At 49.1% G+C, this 15,067-nt stretch overlaps 1 protein-coding gene across 5 annotated transcripts; it reads left to right on the top strand.

The window, feature by feature from the left end:
- RAPSN (receptor associated protein of the synapse) lies at positions 1-10,039 on the top strand. Of its 5 annotated transcripts, none has more exons than XM_082659588.1 (8): positions 1-351; positions 928-1,266; positions 6,538-6,696; positions 7,251-7,349; positions 7,426-7,491; positions 8,047-8,100; positions 9,095-9,294; positions 9,753-10,039. In XM_082659588.1, exons 1-8 carry the CDS (start codon positions 160-162, stop codon positions 9,823-9,825), a joined length of 1,182 nt encoding a protein of 393 aa, XP_082515714.1. In that variant the 5' UTR covers positions 1-159; the 3' UTR covers positions 9,826-10,039. The 5 variants fall into 5 exon arrangements, with proteins under 5 accessions (XP_082515714.1, XP_082515712.1, XP_082515715.1 ...); XM_082659586.1 differs by having other exon boundaries at positions 7,426-7,548; XM_082659589.1 differs by lacking the exon at positions 6,538-6,696 and having other exon boundaries at positions 7,426-7,548.
- Positions 10,040-15,067: the final 5,028 nt, after the last annotated feature.

Raw genomic sequence — 15,067 nt, 5'->3', positions numbered from 1 at the left:
CGGACCAGCTTTGTTCGCAGGGTGGCGCCTGCTCTCCATCCAGGCCCTGCTCCTTCTGGGGGCTCGGTGGGCAGCTGGCGCTCTGCGGCCCCCTCCATGAGTGTCTAGAGGCACGGAGCCACCAGGGTCTCTCTGGAGGGGGCTCGCGGCGCTGGGAGGATGGGGCAGGACCAGACGAAGCAGCAGATCGCGAAGGGGCTCCAGCTGTACCAGTCTAACCAGACAGAGAAGGCGCTGCAGGTGTGGACGAAGGTGCTGGAGAAGAGCTCGGACCTCGTGGGGCGTTTCCGCGTGCTGGGCTGCCTGGTCACGGCCCACTCGGAGATGGGCCGCTATAAGGAGATGCTGAAGGTGGGAGCGCCGCGGCCGGGCTGGGAGGGCAGGGCTGGGGCGAGATTTCTCCCAGGCCTCCCAGCCCCCCTCCCGCCTCCTCAGGCTCCCCTGTATCCCACAGGCTAGTGGCTGGGGCCTGAGGCTCTGAATCCACTGGGTCTTGGCTTTGGATTTGGGCCTGTGGCCTTGAACTCTGATGTCTGAAGCTCTGAGACTGAGGTTCTCAGCCTCAGGGTTCGGGGAGCTGAAGGCCAGGTCTCAGAGTCGAGGTTCCAGCCTTCCTGTTTGGGGTTCTGAGTATGAGCCTAGGGGGCGCTGGCTCCAGGTTTGAGGCTGCGGATGGGTGGGTGGTGGAGACTGCAGACCTAGGCTCAGGATGGAGAGGTGGAAGCTGTGGGTCTGGGTTTGGGAGGTGGAGGCTCCTGGGCTGCAGCTTCTGGGGCTTCTGGGACTGGGGAGCAGGGAGCGCATCTGAGGCCGGGGGTGGACGCTCTGGGCCTGAGGCTTTGGGCTATGAGGCTTGGAGGGACGGAGGCTCGGGTCCCAGGCTCAGGGTCCAGGCTGACGCTCCCGGCCTGCCACCCTGGCGGGCAGTTTGCTGTGGTACAGATCGACACGGCTCGGGAGCTGGAGGATGCCGACTTCCTCCTGGAGAGCTACCTGAACCTGGCGCGCAGCAACGAGAAGCTGTGCGAGTTTCACAAGACCATCTCCTACTGCAAGACCTGCCTCGGCCTGCCCGGCAACCGGGCAGCCACCCAGCTCGGAGGCCAGGTCAGCCTGAGCATGGGCAACGCCTTCCTGGGCCTCAGCCTCTTCCAGAAGGCCCTGGAGAGCTTCGAGAAGGCCCTGCGCTATGCCCACAACAACGATGACACCATGCTCGAGTGCCGTGTCTGTTGCAGCCTGGGCAGCTTCTACGCCCAGGTCAAGGTGGGCCCGGCCCCCCAGGGAGGGCGGTAGAGTCTCGGGCTCCCTGAGAGTCTCCCGTGAGCCACGCTCCCTGTTGCATCACCTCATTCAGTCCTCCCATTTAGGTAGCGATGAGGCAGACGAAAGCCTGGGAGGGAAAAGACAGCCAGGAAGTAAAGACATGGCCAGGCAGGGCAGAGCCAGAATTCAAGCCTTGATCTGTCTGACTTCCTGGGGGAATGGGAAGCTCCTATGTGAGGACAGGCCGTGAACCTGTACTGCCACGTGTTTGCTGTGTGATCTTGGGCAAGTCACCTCTCCTCTCTGAACCTATGAAATGAAGGAGAATGAAACCCACTTTACAGCGTGGTTGTAAGGATTCATTCATCAAATATGTACTGAGCATCTATGATATCCCAGACACTGTTGGCCTAGGGTGCAACAGTGAAAACAACAGCCAAGTCCATGGGTTCATGAACCTTGCATTCTAGCTGGGGGAGAGAGACAAATAAATGCAATCAGCAAATCAAGTATACAGCATGGTGGAAAGTGCCTAGGAAAAAGGCGAGCAGGGAAAGGGGGTTAGAAGTGCTGAGGATGAGGTGTTGCAATTTCAAACAGGGTGGTTGGAAGGCCTTGTAGAGGTGATGTCTGATGTCTTGGAAGAAATGAGAGGGTGAACCATGCAGAAATATGGCAAAAGAATGAAAAAGCGGGAACAGTTAAAGCACAGCTCTGCCCTTGGGGGACCTTACCCAGTATGTTCAAGGAAGGATGGAGGCCAGCATGGCTGCAGCATGTGTGTGAGAAGAAGGTAGGCGGTGGTGGAGTCAGAGAGGTAAGGGGGAAGAGAGATGGCAGATTGAGAAGAAACTGATGGGGTCAATGACCTCAGACTTTTGGTCCTGAGCATTTGCTCTCTTTCCCCCTAGGCATCTAGGCGCATGGGGGATGTTAGTGCCTGGCACATAGTAGATGCTTAAAAAATCCTGGAGAGTGTAAATGCTGATGGATCAGAGGTGGAAGTATGAGGAAGTGAGAGTCATCCACGACCACACTGAGGATTTTGTTTTCAGCAACCAGATGTATGGGGAAGCCATTCAGTGAGATGCAATAGGATTGGAGAGGGATAGGGGTGTTTTATGACCTTTTTTATTATGAAGAAAATTAACCATGCAGGAAAGCAGAATAATGTAATGAATCTCCATATACCCACTACTTAGATTTAACAATTATTAATATTTTGCCATATTTGACTTACATATTTTTCACTGAAGTGTTGTGATACAAAATTATAGACATCATGATTTTTTTTTTTTTTTTGCGGTACGCGGGCCTCTCACTGTTGTGGCCTCTCCCGTTGCAGAGCACAGGCTCCGGATGCGCAGGCTCAGCGGCCATGGCTCACGGGCCCAGCCGCTCCGTGGCTTGTGGGATCTTCCCAGACCAGGGCACGAGCCCGCGTCCCCTGCATCGGCAGGCAGACTCTCAACCACTGCGCCACCAGGGAAGCCCCATCATGATATTTTACCCCGAAGTAATTCTGTATGCATTTCTGAAAAAAAAAAAAAAAAGAAAGAAAGAAAGACCGTTTTCTGATATAAGGACACTTTCTTACATAATCACAATACTATTTATCACACACACCATATTGAACAATTATCTCTTAAATTTCTCTACTTATCCTGAAAATATGCCTTTATCCTCAGCTTGTTTGAATTGGAATACAAACAAGAACCACACATTGCAGTGGTTATTATGTCTCCCGAGTCTCTTTCTATAGAGAATTCCTACCCTTCCCTTTATTTTCCATGGTTTATTGAGGAAGCCGGATTAATTGCCTTGTAGAATGTTCCATCTCATTGTCTCATTGCTTCCTCAAGGAGTCATGTAAGTTGTTTCTTTGTCTCCATGACTCTCTATGAACTAGAACTTACATAATGACTTGGTAAGATTTAGGTCACGCATTTTTGGTGAGAATACTATACAAGCGAGGCTGCGTGCTTCATATCACATCATATCGGTAGTTAAGGGAGTGACCACCTGATCCCACTGTTTTCATCCTTGCTGTCTTCCTTTCACGACCAGTAGGTTAACTTGTGGGGTGACACTTTGGCTGTGAATATTCAGTTCTGCAACAACATTTTCCGTAATGGTTTGAGCATCCATTGATGTTTGTTGCCTGAATCAATTCTTTCATTTCAACTGTCAGGAAATGGTGATTTCCAAGTTCTATCATGCCTTCTGCAATTATTAGCTGGGATTTTTCTATAAGGGAGAACTTTCCCTCTTTAACTGGAGCTAGTTGATTACGCTGAAATACAGTTCCTTAAGGAAAGGCAGAATAAATACTTTTTCCCTTTCCTTTAATTACCACTTTCCAGAATAATGAGTTGATGTGATAGTTGCCTTCAATGATCACGCTTACCTGTTTTGCTTCCTCTTTTTGTAGTATCGTTGTGAAATCATGGATTTAAAAAAATATTCAGTACTCGTCAGTCAGTTGCAATCATTGTTCCTTTTGATACTCGTATTATCTTAATTTTAGTCGGTGGAATTCTCTTCAGTATGGCTACTGTGTCCTTTTGACGAGACTTCATTTAGTCTTTGAAAGAAAGCATTCTTGTTTTCTGGCACAATAGCCTGTCCCACACTCGTTTTGTATACTGTCGTCCCTCGGTATCTGCGGAGGATTGGTTCCAGGATCCCCCAGGACACCCAAATCCGGGAGTGCTCAAGTCTCTTATATAAAATGGTGTAGTATTTGCATAAAATCTACATACATTCCCTCCACCCCATACTTTAACTCATCTCTAGATTACTTATAATAATACCTAATACAATGTAAATGCTATGTAAATATAAACTGGTGTGTGGCAAATTCAAGTTTTGCTTTTTCGGAACTTTCTGGATTTTTTCCCCCCAATATTTTCAACCCTCGGTTGGTTGAATTCAAGGATGTGGAACCCTCGAATCCAGAGGGCCCACTCTATTTCCTGCTCCAAACCTGGAGCCAGCCATTCCTCCGGGTCCTTTTTTAGTAGGAAATGGTATTTAAAGACCAAACGTGGGCTCTCAGGATGCTCGCGGCTACTGGGTTGTTGTTGCTACTAAATCTCTTCTGTTGTGAGGACAACAGGACTTTATACTGATATTTCCAATTCAAATCCAATGTTTCAGGATTTTCCTTAATTTATTTCAGACTTGATTCTCTTTTCTCTTAGACTGAAAATCTTGGTTTCTAAATATTTACTTTATCCTACAAAGTACATAAAAGAATTTCAAAAGACAATACCAATATTGTCTTACTCAAAAAAAAAAAAATGACGAATGAGGTTTGATTTCTTTGCCATTCTTTTGTCTTTATAATATATCCCACTATGACTGAACTGTTCAAGTATATATTTTAAGGTCCTTTGAAATAATAACTTTTCTGTATGGCTATATTAATATATAACATATATAATATAATATATAATATATTAATATATATTATAAAACAATCGTAATATACTATGATAGAATATTATAATATACCTTGATTGTATTATAATATATACTTATGATTAGAATTGATTATAATATTAATATAATTATATACATTAAGGTCATTTGTTTCCATTTTCTATTTTTAGGGTTTTTAAAATTAAATTTAATATTTTAAAGTCTGTAAAACACTTACATGGCTTCAAGTTAAAAAGTACATAGTAGGGACTTCCCTGGTGGTCCAGGTGAGACTCCGTGCTCCCAATGCGGGGGCCCCCAGGTTCGAGCCCTGGTCGGGGAGCTAGATCCCGCATGCGTGCCGCAACCGGGAGTCTGCATGCCCCAACGAGGATCCCGCGTGCCACAGCTAAGACCCGGTGCAGCCAAAAATAAATCAATAAATAATAAATTAATAAAAAGTACATAGTACAAATTAAGTATGTTAGGAACAGGTTTTTATTGGGGTTACCGAGAGTTCTCTTTTGGTCATATTAACTTGTTAGATATTAAATAAAAATTCAAATAGGTTTTCTACAAAGAAGAACAGAGAAGTGGGGCTGTAGCTAAATGGGACATGAGGTCAAAGAAGGTTATTTGATTGTTTTGTTTTGTTTTGTTTTTCAAATGAGGTAAGAAATGCCAGGCTGTGATTTTACATTGATAGGAATGATTCAGTAGAAAGAGACTGGGGAGGGGGTTCCAGAGCCCACATGGAGGGGGTCATATTTAATTTGATAGGAGCAGGGAGTAGCAGGAAAGGAGGCAGTGTGGGAACAGATCTGGTGGGTTTGACGGATAAGGTGGATAAGGGAGCTCCTCTCTGATTTTCTTCTCTTTTTTTAAAAATAGTAAAGTTATTTATTTGTTTATTTTTGGCTGCATTGGGTCTTTGTTGCTGCGCGCGGGCTTTCTCTAGTTACAGCGAGCGGGGGCTACTCTTCGCTGCGGTGCACGGGCTTCTCATTGCGGTGGCTTCTCTTGTTGTGGAGCACGGGCTCTAGGCGCGCAGGCTTCAGTAGTTGTGGCGCACAGGCTAAGTAGTTGTGGCATGCGGGCTCAGTAGTTGTGGCTCACAGGCTCTGGAGCGCAGGCTCAGTAGTTGTGGTGCACGGGCTTAGTTGCTCTGCGACATGTGGGATCTTCCTGGACCAGGGCCCCTGCATTGGCAGGCGGATTCTTAACCACTGCGCCACCAGGGAAGTCCCTCTTCTGTTTTCTTAATGGTGCATGCATAAGGTGAGCTCATGTGCTAATAATGGACAGGTTGAGAAGACATTTGGAAGTCTGAGGAGAAAGAAAGGTGAGAGGATGATTTCTTTGCCTCAGTGAGTCTGTCCCAATGTTTTTTGAGCTGACTGTGCTGGCAGTCACCGAACATTCAGTGATGACTGGGTGCCAGGGGGCAAACTCCATTGGGGTTGGAATGGGCTCTGATATCCCCACCACCACCCTTCTGTGTGTCTCTGAAGCCGAGGGGCCCAACTGGGACTGGGTGAGAGGAGAAGCCAACTGTATTTTCTTCCTTCTCATTCATTCGTTCATTCATTCATTCAATAAATACTTTAGGCTAAGTGCCAGGAACTGTGCTAGGCTCTTGCCATACATCGGCAAACCAGATGAAAACCCCTGTGTTCATGGAGCCCACACCTGTGCACTGGCTGTTGCCTCTGTCTGGATCACTCTTTCCCTGGACACCAGAATGAATTCATGAATGAATGAACACGCGGTGGAGGGTTCCACTTAGGGGCAGCTCCTGCCATTCAGTGTGCCCCCTCCCAGCCCACCCCCTCCCTGTGTCCCCTGCAGGACTACGAGAAAGCCCTGTTCTTCCCCTGCAAGGCTGCAGAGCTCGTCAACGACTATGGCAAAGGCTGGAGCCTCAAGTACCGGGCCATGAGCCAGTACCACATGGCTGTGGCGTATCGCCTGCTGGGCCACCTGGGCAGTGCCATGGAGTGCTGTGAGGTGGGGCAGCAGGGAATGGGGGCAGTTAGAGGGTGGTAGTGTAGGCAGGGTCTGGGCCCAGTGCCTCTTCCTGCCAACTCAGCCCACTGAGGCCCCCAAGCCTTGCCCCTGGCCCCTCCTCTCTACAGCTGAGCCCCTGAAGGATGTGTTTGCTCCCCAGTCCCCCTGCCCCAAACCTCATTCCCTTCTAGTCTGTTTTCAGGGGAGAGCACTTCCTTCTGCCCCCCAATCCCTGCCAAAAAAAGTGCCCTTATGGGGCACTTTAAGTAGGAAGAGAGCCAGTCTCTGGAGTTCCACTGATCTGGGTTCAAATCCCAACTTTGCCACTTAATAACCTGGTGACCTTGGTCAAGTCACTTCTGTTCTCAGAGCCTCAGTTTCCAGTGCTGTCAGACCTCAGTGGTTCAGTGCATGGGCCTCAGCACCATGAAAGGTGTATTGGGCTCTGAGGATGTTGGTGACCCTGGACTGCCCATCAGAGGGGCCCAATGGGTGAAGGCACCCCAGTGGTGGGGGGCAGACGAGCAGGTCTGAGTGACCGGCCTCTGTCACAGGAATCTATGAAGATTGCACTGCAGCATGGGGACCGGCCACTGCAGGCACTCTGCCTGCTCTGCTTTGCTGACATCCACCGGAGCCGTGGGGACCTGGAGGTGAGGTCACCGGGATGCAGGGGGAGGTGGTGCGAGCCTGGCCTGGCCTGACTCCACCCCTGACCTGGCTGTGCAGACAGCCTTCCCTAGGTACGACTCTGCCATGAGCATCATGACCGAGATTGGAAACCGCCTGGGGCAGGTACAGGTGCTGCTGGGTGTGGCCAAGTGCTGGGTGGCCAGGAAGGCGCTGGACAAGGTGAGGTGGACCCCTTTCCTGCAGCTCCCAGCTCTCCCCAGTGCTCCCACTTGAGGCCAGTATGTCAACCAACAATGCGTGGGTCTGGTTCTGGGCTGGACTCTTTCAGACACTTTGTCTAACATCAGCCTCACCCCAGTCCCATGAGGCCAGAGGATTCCAGATCATTTTCCAGGCTCAGAGAAGGTCCATGACTTGCCCGGTCCAACAGCTAGTAAAGGGCTAGGCCTGGGGTTTGCACTCAGGACACTTTAACTGCCTCCTATGATTTCACGACACCTCGTGAAATAGGAATGTTCTTCCCACTCTATATCTGAGTAAACTGAGGCAGCTCTGGTGACTGTACCCCAGCCTTTTCCTCTTATCTTCACACACAGGGCAGCTGCCCACCGGTGCTGCCCTCCCCAGACCCACCCCTCCCTACCCCTTCCTTCCTTGTGAGCTAAGGCCTCTGTCAGACAGCGCTGCCTGCAGCCCTGGCCTGTGCTCACCTTCCAGGCTCTGGAGGCCATCGAGAGAGCCCAGGACCTGGCCGAGGAGGTGGGGAACAAGGTCAGAACTGAGTCCGTCTGCTGGGTCTGGAGTCAAGAGCCCAAGGTGGGATCTTGGGTGCGTGGGGAGGCCCCCCTGAGCCTGCTCCTGCACTGAGCCTCTCCTGGTCTCCAGGAGCCGCCCCCATCGTCCCCAGACCCTGGCTGTTTCTCTTCCCCCCAGAGAGCACTTCGGAGGGCAGGGCAAGAATTCCATAGCGCAGGGGATATCAGAATTCCTCAGAGGTTTCTTGATGGTCATTAAAACTCCTAACAGTGGCCTCCACTCATACAGAGGTGGGCATCACAGGGCTCTTCTAGGTATCGGTTCCAGGCCTCAGTGGCTCCCTGCAAGGTGAGTACAGCAAGCCCCACTTTACAGATGAGGAAAGTGAGGCAGAGATATGCTAACTCCAAAGCCCGTGTTCCTTTCATAGTATATGTGGCCCCTCCACATTTGATAATCATATCCGAACCTTTAAATGTTGAAAATAACCTCAGTGTTTCTCGAAGTCTTCAGAAGATGTGCATTTCTCAGGGATCAGGTGCACAGTCCAACTGAACATGCTACTTATATGTGCCTTGGCTGGATGATACCTGCTCCGGTTTACTCAGATATCTCGGGCTCTTCAGAAGCGCTGATGAGCTGCTGTGTGTATTTAATTAACAAAAACAGGAAAGAAAATTAATTATTATGAGGTCAGTGCAGCAGGTTTGGTCAATAAAATCCTTCAAAAGCATGGAGTCCCCAGCGGGTTCTAGGAGGAAGGATCACCCATCTCACCTACCTCCTTTCTGCGTGAGGGGAAACCAAGGCCCAGAGAGGGCAGGACGTTTTTCCTAGGCCCACCAGCAAGGCAGGAATGCAGCCAGGACAGGACCCCTGTGTACTGACCACCCGGTGGCCCTGTGGGGACAGCTTCTTGGGCTGGGCAAGGAGGGAAGCAGGGCAGCTGCTCACTAGCACTGACTTGTCTCATCCCCACGTCCTGCTCTCCTGGCCGCACCGGCCCCAGCTGAGCCAGCTCAAGCTTCACTGCCTGAGCGAGAGCATCTACCGCAGCAGAGGTCTGCAGCGGGAGCTGCGCGCCCACGTCGTGCGCTTCCACGAGTGCGTGGAGGAGACAGAGCTCTACTGCGGCCTGTGCGGCGAGTCCATAGGCGAGAAGAATAGCCGGCTGCAGGCTCTGCCCTGCTCCCACATCTTCCACCTCAGGTGAGTGCCCCGCCGGTGGGCACGAGGCACTCGGGGCCTCCCTGGGGCCTAGTCACAATAGTGATACGAACAGCAAAGACTTACACAGTGCTTTCGGCATCCCATGCCCGTTCCAAGCGTTTCCTATTAACTCATTGAATCCTCCCAGTAGCCCTATGAGGTGGATGTTCTATTATTCTCCCCAAAGAGGGCCAGAGAGGCATCTCAAAGGTCATGGGATTTAGATGCCCAGGGCCAGAGCTGCCTCCATCACAACCTCCTGACTCCCAGCCCAGGCTCTGCCCTGGAGGCCTCCCCAGGCAGAGTGCGAGGGGCCAGCAGGGCTGCTGGCAGGAGCCTGTGGTGGGGGGGTGGCTGTGGATACCTCCTGCACCTGCAAAGGAAGGAGGAAGAGAGAGGGCCAGGCCCAGGATGGGAGGACAGGCCCGCTGAATGGACAGGGCCCTTTGCTTCCCAAGGTGCCTGCAGAACAATGGGACGCGGAGCTGCCCCAACTGCCACCGCTCATCCATGAAGCCTGGCTTTGTGTGACCCCATCAGGTCGTGGGCTTCTGCCTCGCCTCCCCTGCTCCTTCTCTAGCCTCACGCTGAAAGCCGCCCTGACCAGCTGCGCCTCCAGTACCTGTTTACTCCTGGGGCAGCCTCCAGGGCCTCCTCTGGCCTCAGCCAGGGCATGGGGCCTGCCCACTGCTGCTCCTCCAGGCCCAGCTGCCCTCCCCCACCTCTCTGTACTTTGCTCTTTACAGAAAAATAAACCGTTTGTACCTGGTCCCAGCAATTCTGATTTTCCCTGCCCGAGGTCTGACGGGTGGAGGAGAGTGGGAGTGAGGCTCCCCACGTGAGCTTCCTCAGACAAACGTGTCTCTGTGCCCATATGTAGGAGTTCCTCCAGCTGCCCTTCCAGGTTTGGGGGCTGCCACCGTGAGCCAGAGGCAAGATCCTGCAGGTGAGGAGCACCTTTAAATGCTGACATGCAGGGCTGGAGAGGAAGATGTGATGAACAGTAAACATAGTAAACCAGCAAGGTAGAAATCCTGTTAGAAAGGTGTTATGGACGGAATTGTGTCCCCCAGATTCATGTGTTGAAGCCCTAACCCCCAGCATGACTATATCAGGAGGCAGGGCCTTTAAGGAGGTAATTAGGGTTAAATGAGGTCATGAGGATGGGGCCCTAATCCGTTAGGACTGGTGTCCTCATAAGAAGAGGGGGAAACACCAGAGAGCTCTCTCTCTCTCTCTGTGCTGCACAGAGAAAAGACTGTCTGAGGACACAGTCTTACTGCAACCATCTGCAAGCCAGGAAGAGAGGCCTCACCAGAAACCTGCTTTCCTGGCACCTTGATGTTGGACCTCCCAGCCACCAGAACTGTGAGGAAATACATTTCTGTTGTTTAAGCCACCCAGTCTGTGGTATTTTGTTATTGTGAAACTAATGGCAGAAACTAGCAGACTAATATAAAAGTGATAAGTGCTTTGGAACAATAAAGAATAGAGCAGCATTCTTCTTCCTCATCTTCATTCCCTTCTCTTCTTGTCAGTCCTAAAACCATTAGGTGGGACAGAGCAAGACAGGCATCCATGTGGAGGGGTGGCCTGGTGTGGGATATCGGAGCCCAACTAGGTGAGGAGAGTGTCCACACAAGGGAAACCCCAGTGTGGGGAGGTAGAGCCTGTGTGGAGAGAGAAGGGTCCCCACACACACAGGTGCCTCATCCTGAAGTGTAAGAGCCCAAGTAAGGGGAGAAAGGAGTTCACATGAGGACAAGGCCTGGTGCTGTGTATTGGGGCCAAGAAAGGTGAGGAAGACACCCATGCAGATGGGCAGTCTGGGAGCTGGAGCCTGAACAGGGCCAGGCGGGCAGCTATGCACAGGGCAGCCTGGTGTGGTGCGTCAGAGTCAGAGCAGGCTGATGAGGACACCCTGGAGGAGAAAGGCCTAGCATAGGTGCCTGAGCAAAGTGAGGAGAGCGTCCATGTGGTAGTGGTGGGTGGAATATGGTCCAGGGCAGAGTGTCAGAGACCAAGTCATGTAAGGTGGGCAGCTGGCATGGGCTGTTGGGGCCTAAGTGGGCTAAGGAGAAACCCAAGAGGGAGAAGGTTGGGTGTGAGGTGTCAGAGCTTTCTTTCTTTCTTTTTTTTTTTTTTTTTTAACTTTTTGGCTGAGCCACGTGGCTTGTGGGATCCTAGTTCCCTGATGAGGGAGCGAACCCGCACCCTCAGCAGTGAAAGTGCAGAGTCCTTACCACTGGACTACCAGGGAATTCCCTGTTAGAGCTTGAGTAGAGCAAATAGGGCATGCACATGGGGCATTTGAACAAAGATGGATTGAAGAAGGATCTGTGCCTGGAAGGGAGTGGCAATGAGAATTTGATTACATAGAAGGGTTGATCAAATACGGAAACATATTAAAGGTAATGGGTGACAGGTCACTATTGAAGAATAGAGTTACAAATAAGGAAAGGAAGAAAACCAAAGGGACCCAGTCATATTGAATTGGAATTGTAGAGATTAGTGTGAACTATTGGATTTCTAAATATATAGCTTAATAGAGAAATAAATATAGTTACAAATGTGTGTGTGTGTGTGTGTGTGCAAACACTCGTGCCTGGGAGTGACATGCCAGGAGCAATGAGCACATCTAGCGCCCAGATATTGGCTTCTAAATACCATGTTCCACTAATAGAACCAAGACTCTTTGGAGAAATGGCTGATTCTAGGCCTGGACCAGGGAAATTACAAGATGAACCTGGAATATCTTATGTCAGAAAGCAAAGAAAGCTGAAAGAATGATGAAGATAACCCAAAAGGTCACAGGAGCCAGAATGAATGGGCTCCCACTGGCCCATTAATAATGACTGTCTTAATCAGCTCAGGCTGCCATAACACAATACCATACACTGGGTGGCTAAAACAACTGAAATTTATTTTCTCACAGTTTTGGAGATTGGAAGTACAAGATCAGGGTGCCAGCAGGGTTGGTTCCTGGTGAGGCCCTCTTCCTGGCTTGCAGACAGCCACTTTCTCACTGTGCGCTCACATGGCGTTTTCTCTGTGCTTATGTATAGAGAGGGAGAGAGCAAGATCTTCCTCTCTTCCTCTTCTTCTCAGGTCACTAATCCCATCATGAGGTCCCCACCCTCATGACCTAATTGAACCCTAATTACCTCCCAAAGATCCCATCTCCAAATACCTTACATTGAGGGTTAAACCTTCAGCATATGAATTTGGAGGTGGGGATGCAAACATTCAGTCCATAGCAATGATTTATTGGATAAAACAAGAATCCATACTGATGTAAATAAATAAATGAATACATTAAAAATTTGATGAAGAAGAATGGGATAGTTACATAGTTCCAAAGTACTTCCCCACAAAATAGTTATTAATTTCAAGGGGAAAACAATTAACCTCATAGTGGAGAAGGTTTGCAGATACGAGATTAATCAAGTGAGAAAGGTTAACATCTCCAGTAATGGGACAAAATGAAATCAACTGCTACCTGAATGAATGGAGTGAGAAACTCAGTATCTCTATTCCTGCAAAGATGAATCACCTGAATGTAAAATCATGAGGAAACACCAGATAAACACAAATTTAGAAATATTCTACAGAGTAACTGTAATCTTCACAAGTGTCAAGGTTATGAAGCCAAGGAAAGACTGAGAAACAATTCCAGATTGAAAGAAACTAAAGAAGTACAACTAAATACAATGCCTAATTCTGGTCTTGATTCTGGACTGGATCCAAGTCCAGAATCAGTATGTCCTTTAATGCTATGAAGGACATTTTTGGGACAATTGGTGGAATTTGAATGCAGTCTGAGGATTAAATGGTAGAAACATATCAAGGTTAACTTCCTGATATTGAAGGTTGTATTGTGCTTAAGTATGAAAATGTCCTGGATTGTAGGAAATTCCCACCAAAGTATTTGAGGTGATGTGGTATCCCATCAGCAATTTTCCCACAAATGATGCAAGAAAAAAAATTATTTGCACTGTATTTGCAACTTTTCTTTAGGTTTGAGATTATTTTCAAACTAAAAATATATAATTAAAAAAAAAAAGAGCAGATTCCTTGGTGGTCCAGTGGTTAAGACTCTGTTTTCCCAATGCAGGGGGAACAGGTTCGATCCCTGGTTGGGGAGCTAAGATCCCACATGCTTGGTGCGGCCAAGAGAAAAAAAAAAAAGTGGAGTTTTTGGGCTTCCCTGGTGGTGCAGTGGTTGAGAGTCCGCCTGCCGATGCAGGGGACACGGGTTCGTGCCCTGGTCCAGGAAGGTCCCACATGCCGCAGAGCGGCTAGGCCCGTGAGCCACGGCCGCTGAGCCTGCGCGTCCAGAGCCTGTGCTCCACAACGGGAGAGGCCACAACAGTGAGAGGCCCGCGTATCGCAAAAAAAAAAAAAAAAAGAGCAGCACAGGGTAAGGGGTTGAGTAGTGTGGGGACAGGAAGGACCCAGCAGGGCAGGCTGCAGCATTAAAAGGCTGTGAGTGTGGGTCTGGATGAGAAGGAGGTATTTGAGAAAAGACTTGAAGGAGCAAAGGTAAGGGAGTGAAGCAAGAAAATATCCTGGAAAGAACATTCCAGGAGAATGGAACAGAGTCCAAGACAGGAGCTGGCCTGGCCTGGTCACGGAGCAGCAAGGAGCCCTGTAACTGTGAGCAGGAGGGGAAGGAGTGGGAGTCGAGGTCCCCGAGAAAATCGGGGGAGAGCAAAAACCTGCAGGGCCCTGGGCCTTTGTAGGGATCTGGGGCCGTTGTAGAGACCTTGGCTTTTACTCTGAGTTTCGCAGCTGCTGCAGGGTTTTGAGCAGAGGAGTGACATGATCTGATGAGGCTTTAAAATAATTCCTTTGGTTGCTGTGTTGAGAACAGACTACACAAGACAACTGGCCCGGATGCTTCAAAAATGTTGATGTCATGAAAGACCAGAAAAGGGTGGGGGACTGTTCCAGACTAAAGGAGGCTAAAGAGACCTGACAACTGAATGCAGTGTATGATCCTTGACTTGATACAGGATTTTTTAAAATTTAATTTAATTTAATTTAATTTTTATTTTTTGTGGTACGCGGGCCTCTCACTGCTGTGGCCTCTCCCGTTGTGGAGCACAGGCTCCGGACGCGCAGGCTCAGTGGCCATGGCTCACGGGCCCAGCCGCTCCGCGGCATGTGGGATCTTCCCGGACTGGGGCATGAACCCGTGTCCCCTGCCACCAGGGAAGCCCAGGATTTTTTTTTAAAGGCTGTAAGGGATGTTTTGGAGATGACTGGAGAAATTTTAATATGGATTATATATTAGATATTACTGCATCAATATTAAATTCTTTAGGTATGACAATATATTATGCTATAATGTGTTGTAGTTACATATTAGAAGGTCTTTACTCTTAGGAGACACAAGCTGAAATATTAGAGGTGAAGTGTCATGGTGTCTTCAACTTACTTTGAAATGGTCCAGAAAAGCACACATACACAAACAGAGCAAAAACAAATGCAAAATGTAATCAATTAGTGAATCTAGGTGAAAGATATACAGGTACTCATCGTCTATTCTTTCAACTTTTTAATATATTTAACATTTTTCACAATAACAGACTCTAAGAGGTATATTCATCAGGGTTCTCCAGATCCAATAGGAGTCATATATTATATATATATAAAGAGATTTATTATAAGGAATTGGCTCACACAATTATGGAGTTGGGAAATCTCCATGGTCTGTAGGGTAAATTGGCAAACTGGAAACCCAGGAATGCTGATGGTTTAGTTCCAGTCT

The sequence above is a fragment of the Grampus griseus genome (genome assembly GCF_964374135.1).
Source record: "Grampus griseus genome assembly, chromosome: 8".
In the NCBI taxonomy this organism is placed as follows: domain Eukaryota; kingdom Metazoa; phylum Chordata; class Mammalia; order Artiodactyla; family Delphinidae; genus Grampus; species Grampus griseus.
Note: the sequence above shows the minus strand (reverse complement) of the source record. Positions and strands in the feature narration are given on the sequence as shown.